Source organism: Parasteatoda tepidariorum, chromosome 7 (assembly GCF_043381705.1).
Source record: "Parasteatoda tepidariorum isolate YZ-2023 chromosome 7, CAS_Ptep_4.0, whole genome shotgun sequence".
In the NCBI taxonomy this organism is placed as follows: Eukaryota; Metazoa; Arthropoda; class Arachnida; order Araneae; family Theridiidae; genus Parasteatoda; species Parasteatoda tepidariorum.
The window spans coordinates 87,516,485-87,531,662 of NC_092210.1; the positions used below are offsets into that span (position 1 = coordinate 87,516,485).

The following is a 15,178-nucleotide window of genomic DNA, read 5'->3' on the forward strand; positions in this document are numbered from 1 at the left end:
AAGACTACTTTATTTCGAAAATATTTAAGGGATTAATATTTTTCATCGTTTTATCATTAAAAATCTTAAATTTTGTTCTAAGTCCGACAGTCAAATTCGCATACCTGAAACTGAATCTAGCCTGGTAATTAATTTGTTTTTGGTGTATGTATTATTTGTTGAAGTGTAAAATCCGTTAATTCGTAGAATAACTAGGTATTTCCATGAAATAACTAGACAAGTCAGTTAAAGTACATAAATTATGTATTTATGTTAAATTATATAATATTTTTTCCTTACTTTTTTCTCAATTAATCATCCGCGAAAGTGATAAAGTATATTTTTTGAGAGATTTTAGCAATTTATGAACAATTAATTTATAAAATAACCTTGAAATTGTTTATTTTTCACTTTAACGACCTATCATTAGTTATTTCATGGAATAACTAGGTTAAGTATGAAATTTTCCATCTATTATGTAGTTCAACTGACTTGTCTAGTTATTTTATGAAATACCTAGTTATTCTATGAAATAATTGTATTATACACTTTAGCAGTAATATACATTTATACGTCAGAAATGGTCATTAGGAAATAATATTTTTTTAACTAATTTAGTTACTTTGTATTGATTTCAAAAGAATGTCTGAAAATTCCATTGTATTTTTTCATAAATGCATGTGCTCTTCATAATTTGTTCAATAAACCGTTATTAAAATATATATGTATATATTTAAAAAAACTTGTAATTTCTTTGTTATTGGTATATTACTTTAATAATTTTGTAAAAGCAATCAAAAAGTAAATAATTATTTATCGGATCTAAATACAATTTCAGGTTTCAAAACTGCTAAAAAAATTTTAAAAAAAAACGATTTAAAAATAGTTTTAACTCTCGGAATTTCTAAACTTTTTCATGAAATCTTAGGAATCCACGGAGCGCAATTTAGGAACCGTTGCCTTAAGAGTACGGCCTACAAACCATTTATTCGGTTAAATTTACTTTTCAGTTTTGCATTTTTTATTAAATATGTGGTAATCCACGGAGGAATCCACGGAGCGCAATTTAGGAACCGCTGCCTTAAGAGTACGGCCTACAAACCATTTATTCGGTTAAATTTACTTTTCAGTTTTGCATTTTTTATTAAATATGTGGTAATAGGAACTATAATTTTGAAAACCAGAATTTCTTGTAAACCATTACCATATGAACGGAAAAATTACCAAATGAATAATTAAAACACCATATATTTTGCTTTTTATGACCCAGAAATGTCAGTACCTTATAGTACGGTAANGTGGCAGAAATATTCGTTAGAAATGGTCATTAGGAAACCATATTTTTTTTTAACGATTTTAGTTACTTTGTATTGATTTGGAAAGAATGAAAGAAAATTCGATGCATTTTTTCATAAATGCATGTGCTCTTCATAATTTATTCAATAAACTATAATTAAAATATATACGTATTTCAAAAATTTGTCATTTTTTTGTTATTGGTATATTACTTCAATAATTTTCTAAAAGCAACCGAAATATAAGTAAATAATTATTTATCGGATCTAAATAAAATTTCAGGTTTCAAAACTGTTTAAAAATAGTCTTACTGAACTTTTGCACGAAATCCTAGGAATCCACGGAGCACTATTTAGGAACTGCTGCCTTAGAGTATGGCTTACAAACCATTTATTCGGTTAACTTTACTTTTCAGTTTTGTATTTTTCACTAAATATCTGGTAATAGGAACTATAATTTTGAAAACCAGAATTTCTTGTAAACCGTTACCATATGAACGGAAAAATTACCAAATGAATGATTAAAACACCATATTATCATATACCATTAAAGCATATATTACTAGAAATATCAGTGCCCTATAGTGTGGTAATTTTACCAGAAATCAGTGTGGATAGTAAACAATTTTGTAATTTCTTGTACCTTGTGAATTCAGTTTGGCCACTTAGTGAAAATTTCAATATAGTTTCTTTCTTGAGTAAGAAATATAATATTTCAATTAGAAAACAATTTATAATTGAGTTTCTAATTTGATTGTGCGTCATACCCAATACTGGTTCTTCCTTAGAACAGGATTACAGGGAGGGCCGAATCTCAGCTCAGAACCTTCATAGTTGCTCCAGTCTTCTTCCTCACTGGGATCACTTAAAAGATAAGGTCCTTTTAGGGTTGTTTCATTTAGATCATCTCGATCACTGTGCGAAAGAGGGGTTACTTTACAGGTCGGAACGGGAACAGATATTTCTGTCCATTCCCCGTTCTCCAGAATATATGGCGGTGGTGGTAACGAGGGTTCTATGTCCAAACACTTACCTCTCTTTCGCAAGGATCTATTTTTTACACCAGAGCTACCCCCTATGCAACCTATAGGGCTGCTTCTGCTTGAAGGGGAAGTTGGTGGAGGTGGTGGAGGGGGAATATCGTCTGATAGAGACAAACTGTTATTGGAAGCATTATGATCCGACAAGTCAAGGTTTGACTGAGCGGTCTGGGATCCTACCACTGTTTTGTTTTTACCATGTCTATGACCAAAGCAAGGTTGTCCTCCTGCTCTTTCTTTTGCCTTCTCTCGTCTGACAGTTCGACACTTGACGATGATGATTATTACAAGGATGACAATGACTAAGCCCAATACAATACCCGCTACCAATAGATGGTCATTGCTGATACTTGGTTGATAAACACCGCCGCTTGATGTTTCTGATATTCCAGTTGTTAAATTAGGGGAGATAGTCGTAACGTAACGTGACAAAGGTGCCAAGGATGAAGAAAAGAAATTGATAGAGTATGCATGGGTAGATATTTGGGCTTGGGATGGTTGAACAGTAAAAACAAACTTACCCTTCGCAGGTTGAACACGAGCAGCGGTTAAAACATATTCGAAACTATCAGTTACTGCATTTTTTAATTCCATGTCCTTTCCAATGTAAGATATTTTTTTCTTAACCAAATCCTCGTGAGTGAAATCAAAGCTCTTCGCTATAGCACGTTTCGTTTTCTTACTATTCGATTTTTTCAACACCCCGTATTTTGGCAGTTTAAAAATAACATATTTAGGATTGCTTTTTGATTGCTGAGCCAGTTTAGTAGCATTTAAGAAATCCAAAGTAATCCACGTAACGCCTGAAGCACTAACAGAAAAGCTTTTCTGCTCGATTTGGGGAATAACGGTTATGTTGACAATTTTATCTCGAATAACATTCGTTCCACTTTGAATGGTCACTATAAAATAATCTTCGGATGCTGTGATATCAGACTGCATATAAAATACCAAATTGTTGTCGATGTCTGTCTGTCGGAAGAACCTTAAACTGTCATCGTTAACGAAAATGTGACCATGCGAAGGCAAGGTAGTTATGTTGTACCATATTTCTTCGTTGTTTGCGTTGGTAACAGCACCTACGTTCTCATTGCCGAGAAAAACAGCTATAGAACCTTGTTGAATTTCAATGGCACTTGTATTTACTAAATGCAATTTTATAGGAACTATGGTGATATCCAATACCGCATATTCTTGCTTGAGTTTTCCGTCACTAACTTTAAAATGAAATTCGCTTCTGTTTTCTTTGGTACCGTCATGCACGTACAATATCATATTATTGTTTATTTCTTCTTGAGTGAAGTTATTGACTGAAATATTGCCCATTATAAGTTTGCCAGATGCAGGAGATTTGAGAACTTCATAGGTGATGTCTTTGGGGACACCATCAGCGTCCGAAACATTAAAAATGCTAGATGTCAATGCAACTGACTGTCCTTGTACTATTTCAACTCTGGCTGTTGGAGTTAATAAAACAAAAGCGTTGTCGTTAATGGGATATACTGTAATATTTAAAGTACCATTGAAAAGAAGAATGTCTGGTTGTCCCTTGTCATCTAAAAGGTAAAATCCAATGTTGAAACCGTCATTAAATGTATCAGAATCATCGTGATGATAGCGAACTCTCTTTTTTCTAATATCTTCTCTATTAAAAGAGAGTTTACTCACAAAACTGGAGTTACCTTCTTCAGTTTCTAACCAGCCATTGATTGGAGGGGTATGAACTATAATCTTCAATTTCTTAGCGAATTCGCTTTTCCCTTTTCCTTGCCACAAACTAAAAAGTCTCGACATATCAACGTGTTCTTGTCCAATGACAGCCATGCCACCTTCTTTCACTTCTAGAGTATGAAGTACTACCAACTGATCGAGGCTTCCAGATCCAAAATTTCCAACAGATATCTCAACGTTAAATTCAACGTCTTTCATTGTTTGAGCATTTTGCGTTTCGATGTTAAAAATGAATTTATCTGTGGCTTTCAAACCAATCATTTGCTTATTGTGTTCGTACAATACGAGGTTCTTGTTAATCTGTTCTTGGGTGAATTCAGTAATTTGACTTAGGGAACCATCTGGATTTTCAACCAATAGCCTTCCCAGGTCTGGTCCTCCTGTTACTTTGAAGGCAATAACTCTCGTTAAATCGTGATCATTTGTGGTGACAAACAGATGATCTTTCGTGATTGACTGTTGCATTCGCGGCAGTATGCCTAGTTTTTCGTTTGTTGCCATTATGATTTGAAGCACGCGAGCTGTTATTGTAAATACATGAGGAGAGTCAAAGTTAACGCCGTCATTCACTTGTAGTTTGAATCCTCCGGCCTTATCGCCTAAATACAAAGAAAAAACAATTTTAGAAAATAGGTAAGCTGTCCGAAATCGTATCACAGTTGAAAAATTTTAAGCTCAAAAGAATGTTTGCAAAAATAATACATTAACCATAACAAAAATTTAAACTACACTTTGGGTAATAATAAGCATACTATCCTACTAATCGTAATAAACATATAAAAATATGACAAGTAAAATGATTTTAATGAAAAAAAAATAAAGTGTCACTATTACAAATCGTTTCAATTAAAAAAAGTTTTTTCATTGGAAAAAAGTGTGAACATTGTTTTTATTTAATTATTTAATCAATAATTGTTTCTGTTTAATTATTTTTTTAATAGGTAAATTATCGTCCTAAAACTTTAAAAAAGTAACATTGAATTTGAATCTTAAAGTTCTAAAAATTTCTTTCTATACTAATAGTTATTACTTTAGTAATAAAGGTAGATGGAATTATTATCATAATTTACAAAAGGTACACTCTATCGCAAACATCTTTCCAGTATTTTTACGAAAAATGCATATGTATAATAATAAATATGTATAATTTATAAATATCTATAATGTAGAACAGTGTTCTCCCTAAGCGTTTTCAGACCTGTCCTTTGATCCCTTTAAATGCACCCTCTTTGCAATTTTTGTTAAAATAAGCCATCATCTTTAAAAAACACTGCCTTGATTCTCATATTTCATTTAAAAAAAAATTATTTCCTGTTCAAATAATAACTACACATTGGTAAAATTATCTGCGTTTATAGGCTTAATTCTGATTACAATTACAAATGTTATAATGTAACGTAAAAGGTAGTTACCAGAAATTTCTACAAACTACTGTTTTCTTTTTTACATCGCACAACTCACTACACTACATTTTTAGAAAAGTAGCACACTTCACTACAAAGTAATGTAGCGACTTCAGTAGTTTCACTGCTTAAAGTGGGCTGCTCCTTCCGATCACTGGTAGTGAATATTAATTTTGTAACATTCAGTACGCGTGTATAAATCTTTAACAGCATTTATTATTTTTTAAGAAAGAATTACGCTTCCTTACAAATTAAAATTTACAAAAACATAACAAATTGTTGGTTATATTAAATACGACAGAAAAAAAGTAAGAATATATTATAAATAGTAGTAAAAAAATACTTTTCTTTTAGAAGTGTTTTAATTAGTCAATTTTAATTCACATTTTTCTTTGTTGCTTTAATTTGCAGTTAAAGATTAATTGTGTAGTTTAAGTGCATGCTTAACGAAAACATTAAACATGAGGATGGAAGGAACAAGAGGATTATTATACTTGAATCGTTTACCCGGTCAAGGTATTACAAGATAAATATTCTCATAATTTTAATATTCAGGTAATAATGTACGTTCGAATAGTACTGATGGATTGATTTCAGATACTAACTTATTAGACATATTTTGGAGTTAATCATCTTCTTAATTCTGTTTAACTTATTTTTACACGAACTTGTGAATAACTCTAGTAGACTTTGCCAACTACAACGACAAAATATTTTCTCTACTACCATTCAATGTTTTTTTTTAAATGCTGGAAAAATTTAATTCGAACGAAAATTTGTTAATCTCATTTTTTAGTAATTCCAGTTTTGAAATTTTAAAACGCAAGTAAAGGATATCTTAGAATTGCTAAAAAAATTCATAGTTACTCAACAGGTTTCTGCTAAACATAGATGGCTTTTTGGGCCATGGTTTTCCAGAATAACAGTACAGTTAAGCCTGTCAAGTTGACCACCCTTGTAAGTTGGACACCTGCATAAGTTGACCTCAATTATCAAGAACGGAATTTTTCGTAAATAATATAAAGAAGCAAAGCCTTTGTAACTTGACCACCTGTCTATCTTGTATGTTGACCACTGAAATAAGTCAATTTTGTCAAGGAGTATTATGAAATTCAATTCTAAAACAATCATAAGTTGACCAGAAAAAAGAAATTCAGAAAATTTTCTGTCATTTTGCAATGTATGTTAAAATTTCACTTGTTTGGTGAAATAGTGTAAAAAGCTAATCTAAACCCTTTTGTGAGTTGAAAATCTGGGGAAACTGTAGGGGGTCAACTTTTGACCATTTCTTTCATTCATTCATTGAAAACAGGTGTGTTAGTTGAAAAGTAGCTCTTCCAGTTGCAATAATGAGCATTTGAATAAATGAATGCTCTGAAATATGCTTTGATCTTTTATAATTTTGAATAATTTTTCAATAATTTTCTAATAATTTTGTTTTGTTAAAGTTTTCAAATTACATGTTTTCGTAAAGGAAACGAAAAAGTAAACTATGTTCCAACCCCACTGTAAACCATGTTGACCACTAAAACAATGCACCACAAGTGGTCAACTTACACCAGTTTTTCTGTATAAATAAATATTCCTCTAGCTCCATCCCATAATTTAATGAGTTAAAATTTTGAGTTGCGGTAATCATTGAAATTCATACAGTACTGTTATCGAATATTTGGAAAAAGTATTCTAAAATAGACTTCAAAATATCATTTAATTAATATTTAAACTAAGTTTTATAAAATTATAATGCATCATAAAAAAAACATGATAAACAAAACAATAATGAAAAACTCTTCTTTTCACATTGTAAAAGAGACGAAAAACATTTACCTGTATGGACAAAAGTGATCATTCCACGATCAATCAGATCTTGAGTAAAGCTTAAAATAGAAGTCCTGGTGTCATTTTTTAAGGCCACGTATCCATTGCTCGGAGATGATATCACAAACGTGATTTCCGTCGGATCAGAGTCCTCATCAGTAGCAGCAAGATGGCGGTTCGTTATAACAGTGATATCCCCTTCCCACACATCTAATCCGGTGTTGTTCACCATGTGCGGCGTTTCATCGTTGACAGGTTCCACAAAAACATGAACCGTGCTTGGCGAACTCTCTTTGTTCAAGACTGTGGCATTTGCAACGAGAGTAAACCAATCTCGTGAAGTTTCCGAGCCGNCGTGGCGTGAAAATATCCTTTGTGATCTAACTCTTTCAAAAGTACATAAAAATGATTGTAATCAGGGGTGTACATGTAGATTTATTAAATACACCTTGTGCGCCACCTAGGAACCAAATCTAGAACCCGACACTTGAAATTTTTGCTCTGTTACAATCGTACCCTGTTACAATTGACCCCACTCTCCCCTACACTCTATCGCAAACATCTTTCCAATATTTTTACGAAAAATGCATATGTATACATGATTTATAAATAAGTATAATTTATAAATATCTATAATGTAGAACAGTGTTCTCCCTAAGCGTTTTCAGAAAGGCGGCTCTCCTCCTGTCCTTTGATCCCTTTAAATGCACCCTCTTTGCAATTTTTGTTAAAATAAGCCGTCATCTTTTAAAAACACTGCCTTGATTCTCATATTCCATTTTAAAAAAAATTATTTCCTGTCTAAATAATAATTACACATTGGTAAAATTATCTGTGTTGATAGGTTTAATTCTGATTGCAATTACAAATGTTAGAATGTAACGTAAAAAGTAATTGCTAGGAATTTCTACAAACTATTGTTTTTTTTACATCGCACAACTCACTACGCTACATTTAAAAAAAAAAAACAGCACACTTCACTACAAAATAATGCAACGACTACAGTAGTTTCACTACTTAAAGTTGGCTGCTCCTTCCGACCACTTGTTGTGAATATTAATTTTGTAACATTCAGTACGTGTGTATCAATCTTTAACAGCATTTATTAATTTTTAAGAAAGAACTGCGCTTCCTCACAAATTAAAATTTACAAAAACATAACAAATTGTTGGCTATATTAAATACGACAGAAAAAAAGTAAGAATATATTATAAATAGAAGTAAAAAAATACTTTTCTATTAGAAGTGTTTTAATTAGTCAATTGAAATTCACGTTTTTTTTGTTGCTTTAATTTGCAGTTCAAGATTAATTGTGTAGTTTAAGTGCATGCTTAACGAAAACATTAAACATGAGGAAGGAAGGAACAAGAGGATTATTATACTTGAATCGTTTACCCGGTCAAGATATTACAAGATAAATATTCTCATAACTTTAATATAACTTTATAATGTAATAATGAATAACTTTATAATGTAATAATGTACGTTTGAATAGTACTGATGGATTCATTTCAGATACTAACTTATTAAACATATTTTGGAGTTAATCATCTTCTTAATTCTGTTTAACTTAACTATAACCGAACTTGTCACTATCTCTAGTAGATTTTGTCAACTACAACGAAAGAAATATTTTCGTTACTACCTTTCAATTTTTTTCTTTTTTTTTTAAAAAAATGCTGAAAAATTTAATTTGAACGAAAATTTGTTAATCTCATTTTTTAGTAATTCCAGTTTTGAAATTTTAAAACGCAAATAAAAAATATCTTAGAATTGCTAAAAAAAAATCCATAGCTACGCAACAAGTTTCTGCTAAACATAGATGGCTTTTTGGGCCTTGGTTTTCCAGAATAACAGTATTAATATTCCTCTAGCTCTATCCCATAATTTACTTAGTTAAAATTTTGAGTTGCGGTTATCATTGAAATTCACACAGTACTGCTATCGAATACTTGGAAAAAGTATTATAAAATAGACTTTAAAATATCATTTTATTAATACTTAAATTTTATAATGTATCATAAAAAACATGATAAACAAAACAATAATGAAAAACTCTTCTTTTTACATTGTAAAAGAGACGAAAAACATTTACCTGTATGGACAAAAGTAATCATTCCACGATCAATCAGATCTTGAGTAAAGCTTAAAATAGACGTCCTGGTGTCATTTTTTAAGGCCACGTATCCATTGCTCGGAGATGATATCACAAACGTGATTTCCGTCGGATCAGAGTCCTCATCAGTAGCAGCGAGGTGGCGGTTCGTTATAACAGTGATATCCCCTTCCCACACATCTAATCCGGTGTTGTTCACCATGTGCGGCGTTTCATCGTTGACAGGTTCCACAAAAACATGAACCGTGCTTGGCGAACTCTCTTTGTTCAAGACTGTGGCATTTGCAACGAGAGTAAACCAATCTCGTGAAGTTTCCGAGCCGTCATGAGTGTAATGGATGAACCCGCTCTTAAGATCTTGGACAGAAAACCTGGACACTTTTGACCTGGCGTTCTTAGAAGAGGATATGTATCCATGCTGTGGTCTTTCAATCACCAGATACTCCGTGATCCAGTCTTCGTAGTAAGGGTTGGTGACTTGAATGTCGTTACTTTTTAGAGGGACTTCACTGCCTTCTACTACCGTGATATTCCTTGTTCTCAAAAAAATGATCTTAGAAATAATTTTAAAGCTGAATTTCATGTCTCTGAGTGCAGTGATACCATTGGTGACGTCAAATATAAAATGATCCTTAGAGGCGTTGTGTTCTGTGTGAAAATAGTGCAGCTGACGTTCATTGATCGAAGTTTGTGTGAACAGTTTGGCTGGTGTTGTTTTGAAAACCGATTTGCGGTCCTCGAATTCCCTCTCATCTCCTAACACCAAGAAACCAAATTTCGGTGGCGTGCGAACAACGTAGGTAATATTGTGCGTATTGATGTTGGGCTGTGTGATATTCAAAGCTGACGAGTCTATGGTGACAAGATGGCCCTCGTCTACGTATAAGGTTTTATTGCTGACAACTGTTAAGGGTTCCCAGTAGACTTCAGGATAGATACGAAATTCGAATTTACCGTCAATTGTAATGTCTCCCAGAAAGGCAGAAAAGCTGAACGAGTCTTGAAAACTCACGCTGTTGTCATTTTCGTACTCAACATTTTCCAGCTGTAAATCTCTTTGCGTGAATTCTTGAATAACCTTACCATTCAAAACTATTTCACCGTGTTTTGGAGGCGAAATAATTTTGTAAGTAATATCATCCGAGTTGGCATCCAGATTTGTTTCAACAGTTAAATTCGAAGCAGAAATCAAACTACTTTCGCCTCTTTTTACGATTAAGCCAGTGTTTCGCGTAATTTTTAAGTAAGGTCTTGAAGCTTGAATTTCGAGAACGCCAGTCGCATAAAATTTTCCGTCAGTAATGCGTAGAACAGATTTACCATAGTGAGAACCACTGTGGCGAAAGATTATTTTTCCACCATCTAAATCTACTTGAGTGAATTGATAAACTTGTGTAGACATGTCATCGACGTGAAATAGTGCTCCATTGGGAATGCCGCGTCGAGTATAGATGATATCAGAAGGAGATGAATCAATATCAGGGTCTATGTATTTCAGATCCATGCCCGTAAGTTTTCGTTCGCCATCCATGACTACATTAAACACTTTATCTACTACTCTTATTGGTGGATTGTCATTTTTCATGATGACATGGATGTGAACAGTGCCGTAATATATGAAATTGTTATCACTCGCGTTTGCTGCTGTTGCAATGAAATGGAACAAATCTCTTTCGTTTTCAGAGTCACCATGGTTATAAATTAATCTATTTTGAGATATTTCAGTTGATGTAACTAAACTTACGTAATCTTCTTCGACTTCAGCATGGTCTACCCTTAACTTTTTAAGAACACCATATTTTGGCGAAGTTGTAATATTATAAATTATTTCTGATTTCGATGGTATTTCGATGTGCAATTCACTCGGCCCTATATCTGACGTCCCCCCTTCCAAAACAGTCACTTTTTCGTTTATGATAATGGCATCAATCTCACCTGGGTCATGTTTTATCTTGAAGTCCATCGCGTTGGACATAAGTCCACCAGAACACGATACTTTAAAGCTAAACTTATCTTCAACAATGGAAAATGTTTTCCTGTGCAATTTATACTTAAGTTTCTTGTGATCAATATCAGTTTGGGTAAACGTTGAAGATAATTCTAACTTCTTGTGTCTCAGTTCTGATAGTCCAGAATGAAATAAAATTAAATTTCCATATTTCGGAAGTGTTTGTACTACGTATATTATATAATCAGTCGATGTTGAAACAGGATATGTTTCAAATTTTATTTCAGATTGAGTGATGAAGCCTTCTTGCTTCTTATTTAAAAATAATTCTGAAATATGTACCTGTTTTAGGTTTATTGTAATAAATGTGATGCGGAAGTTGTGTACAGTAGGAAATTTGACATCACCAGATGATATTGTAAATTTAAAATCATCATTACTGGGTCTGCCAGATGTGTGTTGGTACCTGAGTTTTTCTTTTTTAAGCTGCCTTCGCGTGAAATGGTTTATAGGGTACCACCGGCCATTATTGCGTAATCGCTGAAGGCTTCCATGCTCAGGTCCTTTGACAATATCACAACGTATTTCTAAGTTTTGGTCAGGAGCATTGTCGGAAAAAGTCAAATTATCTGCGGTGATGACGACTGATGAATCATAAGGCAGAGCGATCCCGGTATTATTTTTGATTGTTATTTCCAGATCAAATGGTGATATCTGAAATGTAGAAGTAGTCTGGTCAGACTTGATTCCATCAGAAATTTGTATAGTTACATGGACATTACCAGCACCACGATTAACAAAACTTATGAGATTATCATTGATATCTGCTTGTGTAAAACTATTAACAGCTTTCCCTGGATTCTTAGCATTTTCAAAATAACCTTCATTTTCAAAAGAATCTAAGCTCAAAACAGAATAGACTATATCACTTGGCTGATTATCAGGATCATCAGCCTTTAAAAAATTAGAAGTGATGGTTTTTTTAGTATGCTTGGCTAATCTGAATGACTTACCCGGTAACAAATTTAGTTTCGGAGGGTCATTTACCGGCAATATTTGAAAATGGAAGACGAAACGATGTTTCTCTTCTAAGTGAGAAAGAAGTCTGAACGTTCCGGCTCGGAACTCCAAATCAAATACGACGGAATCAGTCTTTGTTTCGGAACCATCATGAGAGTATCTCACTTTATCTGTATTCAAATCAGAGAGAGTAAAAATGCTATCTGCAATACCTCTATAGATTTCGATTTCTAGATTTCCATATTTAGGGGGTTCGATTATGTGAAACAGAACACCGGATTCTCTAATCCCATATTTTCTATAGTCCAATATCACTCGTATGTGATTAGATGTAATTAAATCGCTACCACCTTCGGATATCACAAGAGGCTGTAGATTGAGAATTTCTAAATCTATAGGTTTGGAAGACTTGGCATAAAGTTTATAAGCAGAAGAAAAATTTGTCCTAACGCAGTTATCAAGCTCACATATACACCTGAAACTATCAACTCCATCTTGATAACACTCGGCTTCTGGCACACATGGTTCTTGGAGACACATGTATTCCCAAGAGCAGTCCGGCTGAAGTCCATGCGTCACCTCGGCTTCCCTAAATCCTACCAACTGATTATTTATTTTGATATTTTTCATGCAACCCTTCAGAGACAGTTCAGAACCTTCCAGCAAAATCGATTGGAGTCCGAACTGAAAAGCATGTGCTTGTTTGTTCAGTTCAATGCCTCCAATGTAAAACAAACCAGCGAGATCAAAAAATCTATTGTCACCAAGACCTGGTCTTAGATTCTTTGCATGTCCGTCCACAACGATTTCAATGTAAGATGGACTGAATTGAACTTCGATGTGATGCCATAATCCATCACTTATTGTGATGTCCGAACTCAGGACCACGGCGCCATTCCCTTCATTTACAGATATGGCAGCTTTGCCTTCTAGTATCTCCAATGAAATGAAATCAGATTTTAAAGGCACTCCAGCATTGTAAAACAAAACGGCAGTATGGGTTTGTGTTTTGACATCAAGGGAAACAGAACCACCGTTTCTTGCATTCCAAGGTGGTAGAGCCAGAAATGAATCTGAAAAAAAAAATACACCAAGTTTAAACTTTTAGTCATCAAAAGTTTTATTTATTGATACTATTTGCAGTGTTATGTATTAAAATATACTAAGCCCTCAAAAAAGAAGTTTTCAAGAAGAGCAAAATATTTTTTCTTCGACTTGTAAAGAACATAACTTTGCAGTAAACTTTCATATTGCAAATTGTTTTAGAGAAACGTACAAAAGATATTTAGCAGAATATGATTTTATTTCATATCATTGTGAAAATTTTCATTAATTTATTTTTTACTAGGAAAATATTCTTTGTGTTGCGATTTAGTTTGCCCTTGTATATTTTCCCTTGTTGTATTTAAATATATGATCAGAAAATGGACTGGATAGTTGAAATTTTCAAAGGGTTTTTATGAATAAAGCTTTTGTAAAACAAACTTTTTGCTTTGAAACGATATAGAAAAATCCATCAAAATAGGAACTGGAAAAATTTTGCCAGCCAAATAATTGTGTAAATTACTCACTGCATGCCTGTTTTAATAAAGTGATTAAACCATGATTTAAGTGCAGATGATTTATTGTTATTTCTCGATGTATATGACCATTATCTAAGTTAAATAATTATATTTTATGATTGGATTTTAAACTTTCAAGATTTTTGCGATTATTTTTTTGAACATGCGTTGAGACAAATAATTAAAACATTTTCTAAGTAAGTTATGGCGAGTTAAAGTTTTAAGTTTTTTTTCGGTTAAATTAAGCAATATTAAGAACACTGTTTTTGAAAGGTGGATTTTTATTATTCGTTGAAAAATCCAACACAAATTGAAGCTTTTTGTATAAAGTTAACATTCTCTTCTTTCTCGCAGCGATGAAAAGTGTGTTATTTTTTTTTTGGCAAAGAGAAAGTGTTTTTTCTAAATATAATGATAAAATCATATTGAAACTCGTATCGATAAATCGTATTTCACTTCGAACTCTCAATTTTTTTCCGAACCTGAGATACACACTTTAAAGACATTTTCACAGTGGGTGTTTCTCAGAATCGAAACCGGTAAAACAGCTTTAAATTAATCATTTAAACTAATTGAAAGTTTTCTTTTCCTTCGGTTTTCACATTTTAGAGTAGCTCCATCTTTTAGCTTTGTTTGCATTTTATTTATTAAATGGGAACATATACAGTTTCAAAATAAATAAGTAAATAAATAATAAGTATAATTGAATTAAAATTTTTAAATTATTATTTTTTTTTTAAATTATGACATTCAGATTTTAAACAGAATCATTTAATACAAACGAATCATTCGTAACAAAGACATAAGTATGTATTTTGTGATTTAATGCATTTAATAATAATAATAAGTATAAGTTTAATAATAATAAGTAAGATATAATAATAATAAGTAAGATATAATAATAATAAGAAAGATATAATAATAAGTAAGATAATAATATAAGTTTAATAATAATAGTGGGCTGCACACCCTGCTCGCTAACGCTCGCCAACCCCCGAAAATTGCTACGCAATCTTATAAGGTTTGCTTCGCAAACCAAGCTCGCTTCGCTCGCTACTAACTTAGTTACATTGCAAATGCACAAAATTCTAAGAATTCAAAACAATCAAATCTATATAACAACTTTCTTTTTAAAAAAAAATTACATCTTTTTAGTAAATACTAAGTCATTAAAATAAATTTGAATTCAAATAAATGACATGTAATTCGTTAAACCTATTAGAAATGTGCTATAGTATAAAATCTTAAGATAAAATTTCTAAAACT

The 15,178-nt window shown here is 32.4% G+C and overlaps 1 protein-coding gene across 1 annotated transcript in view; it reads right to left on the reverse strand.

Annotated features, from left to right (window-relative positions):
* Positions 1 to 1,955: 1,955 nt before the first annotated feature.
* Positions 1,956 to 15,178, reverse strand: part of LOC107436488 (chondroitin sulfate proteoglycan 4) — a 192,080-nt gene continuing 178,857 nt past the window's right edge. Inside the window, exons 4-5 of the mRNA XM_021146516.3 lie at positions 9,362 to 13,423; positions 1,956 to 4,644 (exon numbers count right to left, since the gene is read on the reverse strand). Coding sequence (XP_021002175.2) covers positions 2,036 to 4,644; positions 9,362 to 13,423 — 6,671 coding nt within the window. The 3' untranslated portion in view covers positions 1,956 to 2,035. The remainder of the gene's footprint in view (positions 4,645 to 9,361; positions 13,424 to 15,178) is intronic.